The sequence below is a fragment of the Acanthopagrus latus genome, chromosome 13 (genome assembly GCF_904848185.1).
Source record: "Acanthopagrus latus isolate v.2019 chromosome 13, fAcaLat1.1, whole genome shotgun sequence".
Lineage (NCBI taxonomy): Eukaryota > Metazoa > Chordata > Actinopteri > Spariformes > Sparidae > Acanthopagrus > Acanthopagrus latus.
Genome location: NC_051051.1, coordinates 25,573,555 through 25,594,411, shown reverse-complemented (window position 1 = coordinate 25,594,411; position 20,857 = coordinate 25,573,555). Strand labels below are relative to the sequence as shown.

Genomic DNA, 20,857 nt, shown 5'->3' with positions numbered 1-20,857 from the left:
TTGTGATGATTGTTCTGTTCTTTTCGTCCAACAGAACCAGAATCAGCACACAGAGTGGACTCCACACCTACAGCAGAGGATTATATAACTGCTGCTGACACTTATGTAACCGTGAAAATGTGGGTCACACATCCTCGACCCGTTTCCATCTTTTACAGAGATGTTTGCTGAAGCTAAGAGAGTGTTAGCAGAGTAAATCAGAGGCAACATGGCGGCCGTGGTCTCAGCTCACCTCGGTGCGTTGGCGTCTCTCTTCAGGGTGTTGAGGTGGAAAAGCGACGGCGCCAGACAAACGGCGATGTTGGTCGGGGTCATTTGATTCTCGTCCACGCAGGCCACCACGTCCCGCAGGAAGAACAGCAGCGTCCGCAGCGCCTCCCTGTTCTCGTCAGGAAGCAGCAAGATGGCCGCCTGAGCTGCAACCAGCTGCTGATCCTTTGGAAAATCTGAGAACAGAAAAAGTTAACCAGTTAATATCTGAGCACCTGAACGCCACATCGGTGTTCTGTTCACTGGGATGTCCACAGCTGATTCATATCCCTAAAGTCTGTACAACACATGAAGGTTAATGAGCCATGACAAAGAATGAAAGTATTGTAATTATGGAAAAAAAACAAATTCAGGAGGAAAAAAATCACGTATGAAACTGAGTAAAGACAAAAAGTTTTGTCGGGAGAAAAAAAACAAACCTTTAATGAGGAATTCAAAATAAATAAGGAGGACATTTTTCGTCAAGAAACTTTTTTTTTTGACACAAAGATTTCTCCTAAAAGGTTTTTTTTCCACAGTTAACAAAAAAAATGCACAAACAAATCAGAATTTTTAATGCGTGAAACTGAGTGAAAAGGCAAAAATAAATACACATAGCAGAACTTTTTACCCTGATTTATTTATTTTTTCTGAGGGGATATTTTGTTTGTTTGTGTGAAACGGAGTGAAAACATTTTAGTAGGAGAATAAAAAAAGAATCAAACACTAAAATAGCAAAAAAAAAGTCCTGAAAAAAGTGAAAAAGTTTTGGTAATGGGGATAAGATAAAATAAAATAAAATAAAATAAAAAAAAAAATAAATAAATAAATAAATAAATAGTTTCAGGAGATTTTTTTTTTCTTTTCAACATGTTAAAAAGTTTTCGTGGGTGAGACAAAAAGAAAAACGAAAGATTTAGACAAACGAGTCATCCAAAACAAAACAAAAACAGTATTTTCATTTTGTTTCATACATGAATTAAAATGAATAAATAATGATGAGTGTTGCAGCTGCTCACATTGGTAAATGTGCAGGAAGGACTCGCAGAGCTTGCTGGTGAAGACAGGCTCCGGCAGGTCTCTGAAGAACTGCTTCACCATGTCGGCCACGTCGAAGGCCGACTGACCGTCGTATGAAACGCCGTCTGGGTCCGACTCCACCAGCTCACGGAGGTACTGGATCCGAGACTTCACCCCTGACTTCCGGAAAAGACCGACCTGAGAGAAAACGCAACACAAATTAACTCCCGATAGAAATGTCTTATTGGTGGTCTTAGAGAATCGAATATATTTATTTCAATGGGACCTGGTCCAAACACTCGGTCCTCAGGTAGACCAGCGCTCTGAGGATGCTGGGAGGAAGAGGTCCTCCTGTCTGCTGCACGCTGACCAGCAGAGGGACCCCGAAGACCCGCCGACCTTTCACCTCCGTCACCTTGGTCTTCCTCGGAGGTTTAGGAACAGTCCTACAGGTGACAGAGAAAATCTCACGCTCAACAATCAAACAGCACCGAGGAAAAAGTCAGAAAGTTAAAGAAAGCTCAGAAGTGGTTTTGCACATCTCGTGGGAGTTTGTAATCTCAACCAGTCAAGTGTGTAAAAATGCTCAACTTGGCTGCTGTTGGATGTGTTTCCTTTTGAAGGAAGAGCCAAATAAACACTTTTTGATTACACGAGTCCCCAGTGATCGCTAAGATGTGTCTGCCATTCAAATCAGCTCTGCAGGAAAAACATGTGGGAAGAAATGCACGTCGATCAAACAGATTGCTCTTACTGCGCTGAAGTTTCCTCGTTTTAACCGCTAATACCACCGACTACTTTATTTTATTTCATTTTCTGCTGAACACTTAACGTGGGTCCAGATGTGGGGGCCTCCAACAAGTCAACCTTTTTGAAAACTGCACGAACGCCGCAATGCTTTTTAGCTTTTAACTGTGTTAAGCTGCAGGGCAGAGTGCACTCTGGCTAAATGTGCAGTCTTGTAATAGTCATGTTTAATAAGAGGGATCCAAAGCACTCCAACAATCAGCCATGAAATCTCTTCTCTACTTTACTCATCCGCCTAAAAGTTACATGGCAGCCCGGTAAGTGCACAGTCACAGAGAGAAAAGGTCAGCACACACACGTCTGAGTGCTTTCAGACCTCTTTCTGGTTTTTCTTCTAAATTTAACAGCGGCTCTTTTTTTTTGAGGGAAGAGTCTCAGAGAATCACTTTTCAGTGATCTAATACTTGTTTTGGCATCACCATTGAAATGACAACAGCGAACTGATGAAGCACGAAGAGGTTTTCTTCTGGTCTAACGCGGCTGTAGAGCTCAAGCTTAATGTCTGACCTTTGTTGTTTGGATCCAGCCCATCATCAATGTTATGTTAGGATAAAAACATATATATTTTTTATGACTGATCTCTGCTGTGTGTTGGATTCACTTTATTTTGGGCTTTTCCCTGTTCAACCCAGAATATTTTTCTTATTTGTGAGGGGTTGACCGATCCAGTTTTAGGCCTCCTGAGTTCTTCACTGACTCATCAGGCTGCTGTGATAATATCCAACATGTTTGATATTTACAGTTTTTAAAATCAGGACGATTCCATCTGTACTTTCTAACCTCAACAACTAATGATCGAGGCATCGTGGAGTACCTGACGTCGCTGCCAAGGAACGGTAAATATTTTAGCCCATAACGTTTGCTAGCACTCTTCAACAGGGTCGTTGCTCGGGCCCTAACATGTTTTTCTATTAACTTGAGTAAATAAACTTGAGCCAGCGACACAATGAGGATTTTCCTTCATCATGAGTTGGGATACTGACATGATATTTTACTTAAATGATACAAAAGTACATTATTTGTTCTGGATCCTACCTGCTATAATTTGATATTTTCTGCTTTTCATCCATCGAGGTGAGGTCTCACATGGTTTACATTCATTTTCCCTCCCATTCATGTGATTCATTAAAGGCTAAACTCTGCTAAATGGAGCAGTGTGAAGTGTGAAACCTGCAGGTAACTTTCAGAATGACTTTTATTCCACAACTGATCCTGAAAATGAAAAGATGAATATCCAGGAGGAGACGTTTCAGGAGGGTTTTCTGTTCGACGCTCAGTTCCCACATTCAGCCTGATCTCATTGAGCGTAACAACCTTGGCAAAAAAAAAAAAGCTAATTGGTTTTCTACCAAAGCAGAAAACAAGCAGCTTGTGTGTTTTTTCAACACATTTGTAAATTCAAACGTTAAGTAAACAAGCAGGATATCTAAATGTTTTTATTATTCTGAAAAAAAAAAAAAAAGAATTTGTGTCGATTTGGCGCGAGGGCTTATTGAACAAGCGGTGTAGGAGGCAAAGCGCTGATCTCGTTAAATCCATCTACGTCAATACAAAGTGCAGTGAAAACATCCTGCGTTTAAAACGAGACACGGTTTGATCTCAGCTGTCTGCAAACTCAGCCAGAAGACACAGTCCGCGTCTCTTGTCCTGCTGGTGCTGTTATGTCTCTTATGCGTCTTCAGATTTATAAGAGAAAAAAGTTGCTTTAAAAGTAAATTAAAAAAAAAAAAAAATTGAGTTTAACGATGGAGCAGGGAGGAACTTCCCTCTGATTTGCTGGATTACAGACTCACGGTGAGGCACCTGCACTCCTTCCTGGGGTTGTTTATTCCTCTTGAAGCATGCTGTTGTTGTTTTACGCCGAGGCAAGGTTGCACCTGACCCATGAATAATGAATGAGTCTTCTGAACAGGCTGCCTGAAATATTTACCCTCGGCCCACCCACCTGCCCTCCTTTCCACAGTGGTTTCCTTGATACGTTTCTCCATGCAGCTGTGCAGGAGCAACACATCTGGGAATACTTTCTACGGATTATTTTTGCTTCTCGCCTTCCCAAACCTCCGCCGAACCCTCGTGAAATCACCCCAAAACTTCACTGAACCGCCGTCCTTTCACACTTCTTACCAGTTCCAGCCCTGCTTGCTGGACGGGGAGTATTTGTCCATGAGAGCGGTGAGTTTGAGCAGCGAGAGTTTCTGCAGCAGGAGGAACTGGGAGACGGACTGGTTCTCCACTCCTGGACTGGTGGGAAGGGAGGGCAGGCTCTGTTCACTGGACCAGTGCAGCTGCTGGCTCACTCTGCTGGAAACGCAAGCACACAAATAATGTTAGATTTAACAACAGAAACAGGAACTAATTATCCTCCAGAGTTCACACACACTCTTCAAGACATTACTGAAAATATGAAGTTACTGGATTACAGCTACATGTTCAGATCTTTAGATGCCCTAATAAAAGAGATCCTAATTATAACGAGGAAGCAAAACTGCTGCTCTGCAGTTATTCCATCCTGAGGGAGCAGTGAGCGCCCAGGGACCAACTCCAGATATTAGCCAGTGCCTTCTGTCAAGATGGAGAACCAACCTATGTGTGCATGTTTCTGATGGTGGGCGAACCTGGAGAAAACCTACACATGCAAACTCTGCACCGAAGGACCTTCTTGCTGCGGGGCGACAGTGCTAACCACAGAAGAAGAGTAGTGCGTAGTGCGTTAGCAGTGTTAGCATCCAGAATGGAGGGAAAATTCATGCTGCCATGCCATAAATGTCAGTGTGACCTCAGAATGTCAGCATGCTAAAAAGTAAAGGGATAACATGGTTTTATTGATTTATTTATGTTTGCAGAAAGGAAACTGTGTGTGTGTTTATTTATATATTCATATATGTAGATATGTTTGGTGAGGGGTAAGTGGGTAATGGAGAATACATCCTTACTGGAATCATTATAACATAAATAATTAATAATGGGAACAGTACATGACGCCGCCGTCCCTCGAGCCGGCGTGTTACTGCAGCACGGCTGCACATCCAGACACACGTAATTGGGCGCCTATATTAAAAGTAAGCCTGTAAAACATTCAGCGCCGAGAATGAGAAACAAGCAGCGTCCTTCAGCACGCCGATAATGTGGCTTGACTTTACGTTTCAGGAGAGGCTTCATAACTTTTTATTGCTCTATATATGAGAACAAATGCAACAACGAAGACGTGTAAAAGCAGCTCTATAAAGAGACGATGAAAACTGTTCACCATGAGGCCGCTGCTTTTATCTTAAGTGCCTCGCAGAGACTCCACCGTCACTTTGGTCGATGCCTGAGGGACTAAACCCCTCTAACTGTCATTATTAGGGCTCGTTTACAAAAGTCCAGAGCAATTAAAAGTGTCCACTAATTACTTTATATTTCCATAACCTGAGTTTTGATGCCAGGAAAGAAAATTGGCTCTAAACTTCAAGGAAGTTAAATGTCAGCGCAGCCTTATTGAGTTTTCTGTGTCGACTTTCTTTAATGATCTGTTTTTACCACTTTGACTTATACTGCTTGTGAAATATGATGTGCTCTATAAATAAAACTTGATATAACTACTTTAATAGTTTTACACTCTAAGTTTCCTCACCTGCTCCTGGGTTGAGGCGATGTCGTCTCCGGCTCCTCGCCGTTCAGCGGTACCTTCTCTCCGCTCTCCTCCTCCCCCGTCTCCTCCGGATGCTGCACCTCCAGGTGGATGTGGCTGGGGGAGGAGGGGCGAGGGGAGGCGGCGGAGGAGCCGTGGGCAGGTGAGTCCTGGGAGGAAGAAGGGGGAGACGCAGAGGAGGAGGAGGAGGAGGAGGAGGAGGAGGAGGAGGAGGACGAACCTCTCTGAAAGTCGTCCTCAGACAGATTCTCAGACCAGGTGGAGACGAGTTGTTGGAGGTCGCTGATTCTCTCCAAAACGCTGTCCAGAGCCGAGAACACATCTTCACCTGCCAACAGGCGACTCACCTGAGAGAGAGGAGAGAATGAAGGGAAAAATTAAAGGAAGATTTCATCAAAAGAAACTGATGGTTGGTAAGTTGGTTTCAGGGCTGATACTGTAATGATTAATAGTAACCCAGGAGACAATAACTGGAACTGATACACATTTACAGGAAAAATTCAATTCTTAGTCTCATGGTCGAGAATAATCAGTGATGGAACCAACAAAAGGCACAGAAACCGATATCTGCCCCGATAATCGGGTCCAAAACATGATCTTATCTTAACACAACTCGACGACTAGATTTAAGTTATGCGAGCTAAGTTTTACCAATTTAGAATTAATAGTCTACTTGTTAAGTTTGAGGTGATCAGTTTCTTCAGATTTATTCAAGTTCATTTGTCAGATTTTACAGTGTGTGTGGGAGACGACGGCTGCGCGTGAGACCTTCGTTTGAGGTGAGAATGAAAATTTGACTTTTTAGACGATTAGATTTTAGTTGTACGATCCTAAAAGTACTTTACCTGGTTATCTTTTAAAAAAAAAAGTTTTAAGTGTCTTTGCCAGATTTTAGTGTAGCAAACTAATTTGACAAAAAGTAAGTCGAGTACCTTTCTCACTGACAGTTTAACGTCTCTTTAAAGAAATGAAAGTAGAAAAAAGAAAACAGTCCTATTTAAAGGTTTTTTTTTGACGGCTGATTCAGCAGATTTTAGGACTTTTTGCAAAATGAAGGATTTGATTGCTGTACGTCACTTTTTGGAGGACAGGTATTACACTCAGTTTCTCCAAAGAACAGAAGTAAAGAAAATATATATATAAAACTCGCTCCTTAAAAGCCATTACCTAATCACTTCTATAATATTTTATGTCGGCTTTTACTTCCATGGCTGCCATCTTCTTGTCACAGACGGTTCCAACTTTTCCCTCCCAAATGGCTCCTGCTCCCCTTCAGACAGAAACACTGCTGAGGTTAAGATGATTAATATACTGCGAGCAGTCAGAGACGATTGTATAGTTTCAATCTAAAAATGGAGTTTGATACGAGCACTCACAAAATGATTCCCGGATTTATGGGGAAACTCCGTATGGTGCTGAGCTCAGCAGAATCTCTATCCTTTACTGAATAACCTGTCTTTATTATTTGACTTTATTTTACAGGAGTTTTATTCTTTCTTTAGCAGCGAGGCAGCAGAGCCAACGAGAGAGAGAGAGAGAGAGAGAGAGAGAGAGAGAGAGAGAGAGAGAGACTGCTCCTGATGTTGATACATATTTGATTAGTGAATCAGTCTATAAAACCGTCAGTAAAGGGCACAGACGGCCATAATGTATCGTACATGTTGATCCTGAACCGTCACTAATCAATTACTTTGTGTCTCTCTGACCTGTTCTGTCATTTCTGGAACAAATCCACAGACGTTAATCAGAAATAACTCCAGTAAATCTGGTCTTCTGCTGTTAAACAGTCTCAGGAAGGCCGTCAAGCCGGACACCACTGTTCAAGACTGTGTTCCCACATTATAAGAGTGAAACCACTGATTACTGGACATTCTCTACGCTGTGTTTGTGTCAACAGAACCACTTATTTTAAAGGTGCAATACGTATTATTTAACTCATATTTAAGCATATCTGCAGAAAAGTAGTTTGCCAGCATTTATTCTCGAGGTTGTTTCTTTGATTGGCTACATGTACTGATACTCGTAGAAAATGTGACCTGTATTTAATATTCCTAACTAAAAGGTAAAGACACATGTTGATATTGTCATGTATTTGTTAGTATCATATGTAATATAATCAGTATAAACTGTTTTAAAGAATGGAGGCTGTCAGTATCCCTCGATGCTCCGGCTACATCTGAGGGCAAAAACTGTTTGTTTTTTCTACGTGTTCCTGAATGGAGAACTCGAAAACTGTAAAAAACAAGAAAGCAATGTTGTTTAATAGTTTTGAATTCTGTTTCTTTTGTGTGTTTCTATCTGTGCAGTTATTCTTTTTCAGTCAATTTATTTTATGCAGCGCCTCTCCAAAGACATGAATGATGTTGCACTTGTGTTTAAAGTCCTGGGAAGGTGAAAGTTTGAAGCATAACAAACGAACTTAAAGGAGAAGGAAACGTAGACGATCAGAACAAAAAGTATTTGTTACGTAATGAGGCTTCAAACTTGCCTAAAGCATCACTTTATCTGCTTCTATCCCTTCTGGATTATATGAACAAAGAAACCATTTTCATTGTGCCATTGTCAGCTGCGAGTCTGAGCAAAATTAAAACCATGTTTTTTGATGAAATATGACGTAAAATAAAATTGAAAAATGTATGCCAGGCAACTTCATTCTCACCTGAAAAGGTGTAAATCGAAATAGTAGAGAAACCGACTTGTGACCCACCTCCGACTCCTCTCCCATCCGTTCTGCATCGCTGACGCTCCCTCCGCTGCCGCCGTCACTCCCAGACAGCTGCTGGTCATCGGGCACGTTGTCGTAGACGCTGAGCCGGTGTTCCAGCAAGGCGAGCGGACTCGGGACGTCACAGCAGGAGGAAGACGAGGGGTCCTGGTCACTGACGGCCAGCGAGGACGCGCCACGTCGGACGCTGTGTCGCCCCCGGAAACCGTGGAAGCTCCCGGTCCTCCAGTTGACGTTGGTGTTGTCGATGATGGGGGACAGGATGGCGTGTTTGTGTGCGAGGGAGGTGGGGAAGGTCCCCGGTTTGTGTCCGTGGGGGATCTGGAAGACCAGACTCTCGTGGAGGCTGTTGTTGTTGTTGTTGATCTGGTTCCTGTAGTTCTGAGAGGGTGAAGAGACGGATGAGAGGAGGTTTGATAGGAAGGAACTTATTGTAGGTTCAATAATGAGGCCTCATGTTTGAAACTGACCTCAGTCCCTGGGTGGTTCTGATTGTTCCGGGTCGTTCCACCGCCGACCCCAACACCACTGTTGGAGCGTTTGCAGTTACTCCTGACCCGCGTGACCGGGCTGGGCGTGCTGACAGTGCTACTGCTCTCTGATTGGCTGTTACTGCTGCTGCTGCTGATGGTGTGAGTAGACGAAGGTGAGGAAGACTCCCGGCTGTCGGGTCGAACCTGCAGACTGGAGACATTCAGGAAGAAAGAGCTCCACAGTTAAAGCTGCACAGGGAACAGTATGAAGCAAAAAGTAGTAAAAGACTATAAAGGAACAGAGAAGCCCCAAATTTTGTTTTCATCTACTAACTCCTTAGCTGCTAAACTAAACAGGATGTAAATTATATCATTTTGTCATCTCTGATTGTTCTGGAAACAGCTGCAAAACTGTTGAATGACCATCTTTGTTTTTGAAAGATTACAACCCACAATCCTCACCTTGCTGGGCAGTGCAGCCTCTCCATCCTCTCCTCCTCCGGGCCCAGAACCGGCCTGCTGACAGCACGATGACTCCTGCTGCTGCTGCCACCGCTGTGAGCAGGAGCGAGGAGGCCGGTCGATCCCCTCAGCCTCAGTCGCTCCATCTTCTTCAGCAAACTGGTGCCCTTCTTCCTGGGCGGTTTGTCCGGGAAGCAGCCTTCGGCCTCCTGAATCATGCTGGATGACCCTCCACCACTTCCACAGGGGGAGGGCGGTCCACTGAACGAAGTGTCCAGGGACGTCTTGTTGGAGGAGGAGCAGCGGGACGAGCTCCTGCTGGTCTCCTGGTCGTCCGTGGTGCTGGCAGTAGCAGTCGCGGAGGTGGTCGCGGCGTCTCTGTGGCTCTTGTGTTTTCTGTCGTGGCCTTCGCTCTCGGTGCTGCTGGAGCTGTGGATGGAGCAGACGTCATGGTGGTCGCTGACATCACACAGAGACACGTCCTGGGGTCCGGCCGGGCTGTCGGACAGAAGGAGGACGTCCGCCGTCGACTTGAGGCGACGCCATCGTCGTGTCCGCCTGTCGTAGGTCCAGTTGGGGCTGATGGCACAGAAATCTTCTTCGTCACAGTCGTCTCCCTGGAAGAAGAAGAAGAAGAAGAAGAAGAAGAAGAAGAAGAAGAAGAAGAAAGATGGTTCAGACATACAGAAATCCGAATGTGGCAAGAATATCCAAACAAAGTACACACTGACACTAACATATGCAGAGGAGAGACATGTAGGCAAACAGAATAAATACACAAACACGTTCTCAATAATTCATACAAGCATGAACATCATTATACATTCATACAAACAAAACCACACCGACATCACACTCTTCAGCATGTGGCTGAACTTCATATTCAGAATTTACAATGTAGTTGGATTGTGTTGAGGATAAAATCATTATTGATTGTGTCTGTATGTTTACCAGCAGCGAGGGTCGAAATGAGAACGCTGGTTTTAAGTTGCATTATGGGAAGTGTGAGATATTTGGTCCATCTCTCGTGAATAATGCAACTTCACACAAGAGCAACACTAAATAATTACATTTACGTAAATCTTACTTTACTTCCTCTTGTCTGCAGCCACATTTTGTGGTGTTTTGAGCCTCTTGAATACACAGGTGTAAACTGACGGTATTGAATATTGAGGCGTAATTCTCCTCACTTCACTTTCTCCTAGAAAGAGAAGTGAGGAGGAGGAGGACTGATCAGCTGATATCAGTCAGAACCAAGTGAAGCCTGATGTGGAGATTTTCACGGTGTGACGCTCCCCGCGGCTCCGACTCCTGCTGCGTTTGAGTTTTCTCTGTATTTGCTTTCAACACTCACCCTCCGTTTTGATCTCCGCGGCTCCAGCCTCATCTCCACACATTTGTTTAAAGTGCTTAATCTCCTGAGAGAGGAAGAAACGGTGGTTAGACTGGAAGTGTCGTTTAATAATAATATTACACAGACATACTGTGTCACACTTTCATCATTCATCATCATTATTCAGCGTATCACACTGAGTGCAAATGAGGATCAAGAAGAAAACTGAAACTTCACATGTGACGGGGCTGTTTTGCAGGTTTGTGACCAGAAAGGTAACAAAGTTTAACCCCTGGATCAGCAGATGAATCTGAAGGAACAGCAGCACTTGTTTCTTTCCTCCTTAATACCACTGTGGTGCCTTTGAGCAAGGCACCAAACCTGCAACTGTTGAGCCGGATGTTTCTACTGATCGTGCTTCTGTTTTGTTTTTCTGGCCTGCTTGAGGTGAAACCTCACCCAGGTACTTTTCTTCTACTTTGCACTTTTACTCCATTACATTCATTTAGTAACTTCAGTTACTTTGCATCAGAGATGAAGCAGCACATTTTTTAATTAAATTACTTTATTGGCAGCTGAATTAAAATAAATACTGAATATCTGCAGCAGGCAGACGATCAGTGGAACAAAAGTATTCAGAATATAAAAACATGTAAACATATATAATTTAATTGACTTTAATTTAGGTTGTACTTTTGATACTTAAGGACTATTGATATCAGATACTTTTTAGACATTTCCTGATGTACTATTCATTCAGTATGTGTGACTTCAGAGATATTTCAACACCATATCTTTACTTTTACTCCAGTGTGACTCTTGGTCAACTTGGCTTTTAGTAACGTAAACGTGTTGGTATGAAGGGAACTGAAGGGGTGCATTGGAAACACAGCTTCCATCGTAGCAAAGTGAGCGCGCTTTCATGTAAAGTAGTTTTGAAACTCAGTGACTTCCTGTCAGGTGAAATGTTCAAGTAAAGACTTTGCAGGAAAGCGACCCGTCACTGTCGGGCAGCGGCGGAAATCTCTCCGCTGCACCTGTAACCACACAGTGACATCACTTCCTAATAACACCTCACTCATTTTAGGACAAAGAATATAAGAGTTTCATGTGGTGTTAGCTTGAATGGCACCGGTGAGTTGGAGACTGATGCGAAACTGTTGTGTCTTTCTTCTCTAAATGTGTGTTGTTTTTTTTTACAGTTGAAAGCACGGATACATAATGGAGCTGGCTGAAAAGGTGTGTCGTTTCTTTTCGTGTGAGGTAATTACAGTTTGTAGGGAAACGATAAAGTGAATCTGAGGTGGAGAGGATGGAGAGGGACCCAGAGAGTCGAACCAACGTAGGCGGAACTCAAATCATCAAACAGGGCTGAGTCAGTTTTGCTGAAGGGTTGAAGTGAGAGGGTATCGAACTGAACCCGAGACCATTAGTATACCATGAATATACTGCTTTCTGGATCAGCTGGTTCTGGGTTCACAAATTGATATGGGTCAACAAGGTTTGTGGGAAGTCTAAGAGGTCCAAATAACACAAATACGTCAACAGTACAACATTTGGAACAGGAAGCAGCTGCCTGTTACCTGCACAGTGAGTCGAGGGCATCCTCATCCAGGAAGTGGTGATCGCGTTTCGCCCACTCGACATCGATGGGGAACCTGCAGTCTGACACGCAAAACAAGACAAATGAAACAATAAGTCGCCGCCTGAGATCATCTGTTGTATCATCTCGGCGTTAAAAACTGACAGCCTCATATTTACCTTTGAATAATTGCACATACTGAGGGAAGCCGGCCGCTCGCAGCCAATCACAGGCCTCCTTGGCTTCAATCTCTGCAAACAGCGAGAAGGAAAACAACATTGATTCAATTATAATCATTTCATGCTCCGCCCGCTTTAAGAGGGCAAATATTTGCACTTAATCAGTCGTCTGTTTATGAAGTTTAATTACATTTGCATTTGGGCAAAAAAAAACATTGGAGGGGAGAAAAACTGGGAGCACATACAGGCTATTAATTATCCGTGACTCTTGGAAGAGGCCATTTTAATTACTGCTAATTGGCTGAGTGTGGGGACGGGAGCCTCCGAGAGAAAAGAGATTTGTTTCATGTTTCCCTCCTCTTCATCTTCTCTCCATCTGCCCGGCTTCAACACTCTGAGGTTATTGTTCTCACCTGCTACTCATTTGACAGCCATGAATAAAGGTTTGATTTCAAAAGGTGTGTTTTAATTACAAATTTCACATATAAACACAGAATTAACATCCTGAGCTTTACGCTTTGTCAAAGACAAAATTTGTGACCATCTGGACGAAGCAGCCGAGTCTGAGTTTCTAGAGAAACAGGAACATTTGCATTGTTTTCTCACTTGAGTTGTGACAGTTTTCACATTAGTGTTCGTTCAAACCTGCGCTGCGAAAACAAGGGAACACACTGAAACGACAGTAAAGAGAAAGAAAGTCTTCAGCTTGAACGCAGGAAGTTAAACTCCAACTGGGGGAGTCGGCATTGTTAGCTGTTACTGCAGGAGGGATGTTCTCATTTTATATAGAGGAAACACTGATTACTAGGCCTGCTATTAAACTGTACTGGATAATGAAATATAAATAACTTCTCAAAGTCTGAGTTTTTTAAATTGTTTTTTTTTGGTTTAATGTGTTAAAAACAGTTAACAGTTGCTAACAAGTGTCTGAATGAGACTACAGAGGCTCTCGGGGACATTAAACGTCATCACAGTGAACACAGAGACTCTCCTTAACTACTCTAACTTTGACTATACAACTATACAACTACATTGATCAGTTTGTAGAAAACCTGGATAGCACCACCTCTTAGTGGTGGCGACGTTTAAGTCATGTGACCGTGACGTCGTCTGTTTGTAGCCGAACATTAGCTTCTTACTGCTTCACATTTAAGTTAAGCTTCAAACATCACAAAGTGGTGTTCGTCTGTGGAGATTCTCTGGATGAACAAAACTTGTGTTTGTCACTGAGATCATTTTTGTCAATAATCCAAAATCCAACAGGCTTTTTGTCGAGGGAACCAGTGCAATGCTAACTTCCGGGTTAGCCAACAAAAATACATCATCACTACAGCACTCACACATGTTAGTGTACAATCAAAATTATTGTGAAACTATTTTTAAGGTCAAACAGTTATATGGTCGTCTCTCTATAGCCGTACATTAAATCTGGCAGCTCATCCTCATCAGACAAACAAACAAACACAGGTCTTCACCACCCAGGAGACCAAAATCAGCAGCGACACAACAGCTTCCGTCATGTAAACATATATAACATAAATATGTACGTAAGTAGAGTTACATAACTAATATGCTTATTTGAACCCAAACTGGATCTTTTCCTAAACCTAACCAGGAAGTTTTAGTGGCTTAACCTCAACAAACTGCGTCAAAGGTCCAAAGGTTTCATCTTGTATCAGATTCAAAACCAAAATGAAAAGTTGCGCTGGTATACCAATAAACTTCTCGACACTCAAGTGTTTCTGTGGAGAATCGACGTGTTAGAAAAAGGCTGAGCGGAAAAAGAAAACTACAATAAAATATAGTTTCTTGATCGGGGATGTTTACAATGAGCTGCCACAGAAATCGTTTTCTCAGTCTGGCTGCACGGCTCTGAAAGAGGATTTAGCTTATTTTTTTTTCTGAGAGGTCTCAAAACATTTGTCCGGCACCAACCCCCCTCCTGAAACGTTAGATCTGCTCTCTCTACAGGAATAAGAGGCCTGTCGCGGTTTAGAAAACCGCCATGGGCATTTTGTTGTTTTCATATTCAGACAGTATGAAATATGGCCGACATTAGTCTGCACTAAAGAACAACAACAGCAGTTTCCCCGTGACTGATCGCTTCTTCAAACACTTCTCGTCTGCTTGTTCACTTCAGACGGGATGAAGGAAAAACAGATCGTCATTCACGTCTTATTTTTTTGTGACTTTTCAAAAAAGTTTGCCTAAAATTAACTCGACAGCACGACGGAAACTTGGCTTGTGATGTGGTCTTAGTGCTTTCCACAGAAGCCCGAGGGATCAGGAGAACAGGCGCGACACAAAGCAGATGGTCCCCCAGCGAGTGAACACTGGTGGGAAACACAGCAGAGTGAGAAACATGCAAAGAAATTAAGTATCGAATGGTAAAACACAGAGGAATCACCACCAGGTAAACGTCAGGATGCAGAGCTCATTTTCTGGCGTGAAGATGGAGATGTGACATTTGAGACATGAGAGGGATCAAGTGTGTTTGTCGACGGGTCTGAGAGGATCTGTAAATCCAGGGGATACGCAGATCTAATGGAGTCGGAGCCCTGAACTCGGAGCACCGTCCCGATACTGTTACTAACGCTAAAAAGTGCTGCCTGTGTTTGTGCAAACCCAGAGGGTCACAAGTTAAAAGCTCCTGTCACTTAAACCCGTTTACTACTTCAAATCGGTCTAAAACATTCAGCTGGAAGGCCACCGAGGCTCAGAGAAGAAGCCATGACTGAACACGTTTGAGGTGGAAGGAGAGAAGCCTGCAGGGAAAATCTTAAAGTGAATTATTATCTTTATTATAATTATCTGGGAGTCCTTGAGTGAAGCGTTCAAACACAAATCACTTGTGGTTAGAAATCTCTTTGATTCCCTTCATGCTACGAGGCGTTTGGATGCTAAAAGCTGCGAAGGACAATTTCTGCAACTTGGAGGCTTCAAAAGGCAAAGAGACATAAACCAAGAGTTTAAACTGTTCAAAGATCAGCTTTTATACCAAACAAGAGAGAGAAAAAGACAAAGATTTAACATTGTGAGTCCAGTTTTCTTAATATGAAGTGCCAGCTCACTTTTTGGCAGGAAGCATTTTGGATTTCAGACAACCTCAGTTTGCTCGTATTGAGGATGTAAATAACAGAAACAGATAATGCTTTCTTTTAATTAAAGATCATATAGCTATCAGATCATCAAGAAAATGATGCCTGATTTTAGTTTAGTCTAATTTATTGGGGACTTTACAGGCTACTTATAATTTATTATCATGTTTAAGGACGAGAAAGGAGAAGAGACAAAGAAAAATGCTAAAATGTAAATGCTAATATGCTATATAGAAATATAAGCTGATGTATTAGTTAAAGGAGTCTCCCAATCTCCGCATTGAATTTTTCTTTTCTAAAACAACAGAAAATTCAAAGAGTGCGCACAGCTAACACAATTAATAGCCCCTCTTAAATAGCTTGCACACATTAGCCACCTAGCCTAGCCAGTTAGTCTCTGTCTGCTGAAAGGATAACACGCTGCAGGTCGATAAGTTTTAATGGCTTCCTGGATTATTTGTCTTAAGTTAATTAAAAAAAAAAAAAAAAAAACAGCCTCTCCTTTGTTTTATTTTAGTTAATTGAACTTGGTGTAGCAGTGATAATACCCACGGTGTCTTGATCCAGGAGAAGTGTTGCAACATGCTCACTGCGCGCTGGCTAACGCAGCCTCAGTGAACAAATCCACACTCAGAAACACAAGTAAATAATTAGTTCACAGCTTAAGAATGCCCCGAATACAAGTTTGACCTAAATACCACGTGAAGTATGAGTCCAGGGAGGAACAAAACACTCCACGCCTGTCACAAACAACAATGAACTTCATACTTTATTCCAGTGTTTGGTCGCTGGACTCGGACCGCCACACTCAGAGGCCCGTCTCTACTGGCTTTACGTAAGCGATTGTATCTGCTGGGCTCCTGTTCCAGTGTGACCACATCAGGCAACAAACCTCTTCCCTTTCCCAATGATTCGGTCTCTGAGGAAGTTGTGATTTGGCCCCTCTGGGCTCCGATAAGAGATTTGGATGTGTGATTGGGGGGCGGCTCCGCCCTGCTAGCGCCAGGAAGCTGGACAGCGTGTGCGTGTGGATGCGGAGGACGCTGAGGAGCTGTGGGTGGCGAGGATACGTGCTCGCTGGACCGTTCGTGTTCGGGGTGTTTATGTTTGTGCGGACGCCAAAGCTTTGACCCGGACGAACAGAAGCTCAGCTCAGGTTTAATGTTTCTGTCAGGACACTACGGTCACTACGAATTAAAGCAGTGAAACATGCACAATGGGAATTTTAAATTATTGCAATTACCTGTATAATATGCATGTATAATCTGTAGTGTATCTGTACCCTGTATGTGCATTATTGAATTTATATAATATGCACTGTCAACTCTGATAAAGTGACTTAATGTCAAAGAAATGGAGGAAATCGATTACCGCAAAATTACCACGAGATGTAGACTAATCATTTTCAAGTTGTTCAAAGCTTGTTTTTTTCAAAGTTAAATCAACTTTTAAAATGTACAATAGGAAGTGATCAATTACTGTATTTATCAATTCAACTTCAGTCAGCTTCACAATGAAGACTTTCCTTCTTCACATGAATGGATATTGAAAAAAAAAAAACTGACCTGGAGAGAAAAGTACCAGGTACTTCTTTCAGTACTCACTCAACCCTAATAAGCATCCAGATAATGTAACTAAGTACATTTACTCTTTCTGGCACTTTTTACAACCCTGTTTAAACCTCCATCATCTGTACAGAACATAAAACTCTACATCCAGTAGCTGGTTAGCTTAGCTTAACACAAAGACTGCAAACAGGTGGAAAAATCTAGTTTGGCTCCATCCAAAAGCAACAAAATACATCTCACAGCTCCTGTAAAACACACAACTTAACAAGTTGTATCCTGTTTGTCTAATATGTGAAAAAATGTTAAAGTTTAACCAGGGTAACGTGCATGTTTTCTCAGATTTCTGTAGTCAGCTGCTCCAGCCTCCATCACACTTCTGCTTTGGACATACAGACATGAGAGTGGTCTTGATCTTCTCCTCCAACCAAGCTCAGCTTGCTCCTCGTCACATATTTCTGAGCAGCCCCTTTTCCTTCAAAGCCCAGTATTTATCAGACGTTTGAGGGCTTTCACACCACTTTCACGCCTCACTAAACACCTTCGTAGCCGGTGCGTCTCTGCTCTGCATGCAGCTGAGATGCTTGCGAGCGTCTCGCAGGGCCTGAGCGGCGTGGCTGTAGATCAGAGGCATGTCAGCTGTCAGAACGGACCGACCACGTTTCCCTCTTTCGCCTCGACGTTTCTCTGATGGTATTCCCCTGTCAGTCTGAGGAGCTGAGAGGGGGAAAGTTTAAGATGTCTGCTTGCATGAATGGCCGCAGGGGCGAATATTAAACTCTGCTCTGTGATTCACTGGGTGTGTGTTTGTTTGTGCGTACAGTGCATCAGCATGCTGTCCCTGGACAAACACTGATGAACCGTGACGTGAGCCTCCGTCATAAAAACCTGTGTTAAAGAGGTCATATTATGCTAATGCTCTGGTTCATACTTTCATCTGGGGGTCCTGGTAGAATACATTTACATACTTTAATCAAAAAAAACACATTATTTTCTCATAATGCTGCAGTGTGTCTTGAGCACCCCATCTTAGCTACAGAGTGAGACATCTCGCCAGTATTCAACCTTTGATGAGAGTTGCACATGAGCATTTCTTACAGCGTAGGCAGGTCATGACGAGCAAGGTAGAGTGATCTAAAATAACGCTGCTACAGCTTTTATCCAGGGTATTTAATTATATATATATATATATATATATATATATATATATATATATATATATATATATATATATATATCTATATATATAATAAAAAATACCACTTGGAACGTGAGCCAGTGTATAAATGACCTCACAGTATAAACCTGCACAAGCGTACAGGTGGTTAATTACTGCTGAGTGGCAAGATTTAAATATTTAATGGCACAAACTGCTGTGCAAGCTGGAGACTGCAGGTGCTCCACACATACCTGTGCTGAAAACCTTTTTTCAAATCTACAGAAAAACTCCACGACCCCTCCGACTGCAAACAGGGTCAATGATCAGTCTGTATTATTTATTCATCAATATCTTTTTTAGAAGAAACTTGCAGGATTTGCAGCTTTCTCTGTAATGAACAGGCACGACCTTGGAGTCTGGTTCTTGTACCACCTCCAGGGCATTAATGCAGTATGAGAAGTGGATACCTTGACAAGTCGGGAGAATATGCTGGGCAGATTCAGACGTGACCCATTATTGAACTTAGTCAGCATGCACACGGACGACCACAACTACCCTTAATTAATTATCCAGGAGGAAAAGTAATCACATTATGAATTACATGAAGTGCAAAGCGGCAAAGAAAGAACGTGTCACACTTGTCAAAAGGGAACAAAAACGTATTAACCTCTTGGCTGCATGTTCCTCAACTATTATAAAGGGCTGCAGTCATTTCAGACATTCAGTTGACCGTCCTGTTCACAGCAGCCTGCAGTGATAACAGCAGCAGCATGTAGATCACATTTAGAAAAAGTAAAACAAAAACTGTACAGACGAGCAGCAGCAGGAGGGATGAAGCTCACATAAATCCAGACAGTAAGTAAATATCACGATGTGGTGTTTTTGTTTGTACCGTCACCGTCTTATCCAGGATCCGCTCTGCTTTCTGTGATTCAACTACCGGGAACATGAAGCATACGAAGAATAATTAATACTAATAATATGTTGTTTTTAAAGATCTCAAGTGATCTTTAGTGGCACTTGGATAATCAGTAGAAATGAAATTACAGAATAGATTTTTAAATCCATCTTGTAAGCCCTCCAACGGATAAAAAACCAGACTGGTGATTTGACGCTCGTCCACATGACACGTCTGTAATAATGGACCGGGCCGCGGCGGTCTGTGGGGTTGAAGAGGTTTTAAAGTCCTTGATGTTGATTGGCAATAACTGCGCGATAAGAGCCAATTTACTCCTACGAATTGTCATGAATCAGACCGTTTCACAATAATAGATGTCAGGAAATGGAGCTCATGTCACCACTTTTTTCTTTATTCTGATGAAGCGTTAGAGCGCTAATCAAAAGGAACTGTTTTAAAAGCTCAAACTTTGCCTCAGCTTGCATGTATAGTTTGACTGAAACCCTGCTGGAGTTTCAAAAACTTCTCAGGCCTAGAAGTGTGGTGTTTTTCTCCATACATGATGAAAAGCCACCGCTCGATGCTGCCAGTTCGTCTTTGACAAACACAGAACTGTGTCCAGATTTGACGACGAGAAGCAGAGTTTCGTTTAAAGCGGCAATAAAACTGACATGAGAATCAGATCACACAACACAGACCAGAGGTTTGGAGAGAAAAAATAAATATATACAGTTGTTAGTCTTGATGAGTATGAAGGATCCCTGACATTTATATGATACAATTCTATAGTCTGTAAGATCAAAAAGTTGAAATCATGAGAAGAAACTGAAGAAGTTTCAGAAAAAGTCATAATCATGTGATTTTAAAATGAACAAAATTAAGATCAAAGTCATATTTATAAGATAAAAAGTCATAATAATGAGATCAAAAAGTTGAAATCATGAGAAAAATGCAAATTACAATATTAAAAAAATCAATTAAAGTATAACAACTTAATATGAGAATTACAAAAAGTCAGAATTGAGATAAAAGTCACATTTATAGGAGAAAAATCTAACAAGATATGAGATAAAAAATTGAAATCGTGAGAATAAGGTGAAGAGGTTTTAAAAAAATCAATATGAGATATAAAGTCATAATAATGCAACTTTAAAATAATCAAAATAGAAGATAAAATTTATATTTATGAGATAAAATGTGAACAATTAACTTTTTTCCTTCCTTTTAAGTTTTCATCATTTTCTTTATTTTATCTGGCAGAAATGTGTTCCAATCTGTTTGCTTCTGGCCCATTAATAACAATTAAATGTCAGTTTTTGTCCACTGAGAGAAAAAGTTTGGGCTCCTCCGATGTAAGCTGAAAGGTGTAAATAATTGGATCATTCTGTGGAGCAGAAGACGACCTGAACCGACCCTGTCGGAGAGAAATGAAGTCGTCAAAATGAAATCAGTTATAATGGCGACGATGACGGTCATCCTGATGCCTGCCTATTGTCACCGTGAAGTGGAACAGGAAAGAAACAATTCCCTCAACAGCGCCGATGACCTCAGCGAGCGACAGCTGCTGCGAAACTTCAGCGTCCGAGTCACGTTACGTTCCTCCGAGTCCGAGAGATTGAGTGATAACAGAGCGGACTGGAAGCAACACTTTCACCTGTCACGCAGAGGAGCTACCC

General features: G+C 42.2%; 1 protein-coding gene across 2 annotated transcripts in view; it reads right to left on the bottom strand.

Annotated features, from left to right (window-relative positions):
- si:dkeyp-23e4.3 (rho GTPase-activating protein 7) overlaps positions 1 to 20,857 on the bottom strand; it is a 94,064-nt gene that overhangs the window by 10,788 nt on the left and 62,419 nt on the right. The window contains exons 2-12 of one of the 2 annotated variants that reach the window (XM_037119690.1): positions 12,462 to 12,533; positions 12,284 to 12,365; positions 10,722 to 10,785; positions 9,368 to 9,984; positions 8,903 to 9,116; positions 8,415 to 8,813; positions 5,690 to 6,054; positions 4,201 to 4,377; positions 1,556 to 1,715; positions 1,269 to 1,467; positions 233 to 446 (exon numbers count right to left, since the gene is read on the bottom strand). In XM_037119690.1, coding sequence (XP_036975585.1) covers positions 233 to 446; positions 1,269 to 1,467; positions 1,556 to 1,715; positions 4,201 to 4,377; positions 5,690 to 6,054; positions 8,415 to 8,813; positions 8,903 to 9,116; positions 9,368 to 9,984; positions 10,722 to 10,785; positions 12,284 to 12,365; positions 12,462 to 12,533 — 2,563 coding nt within the window. The remainder of the gene's footprint in view (positions 1 to 232; positions 447 to 1,268; positions 1,468 to 1,555; positions 1,716 to 4,200; positions 4,378 to 5,689; positions 6,055 to 8,414; positions 8,814 to 8,902; positions 9,117 to 9,367; positions 9,985 to 10,721; positions 10,786 to 12,283; positions 12,366 to 12,461; positions 12,534 to 20,857) is intronic. The other variant, XM_037119691.1, reaches the window with a different exon arrangement.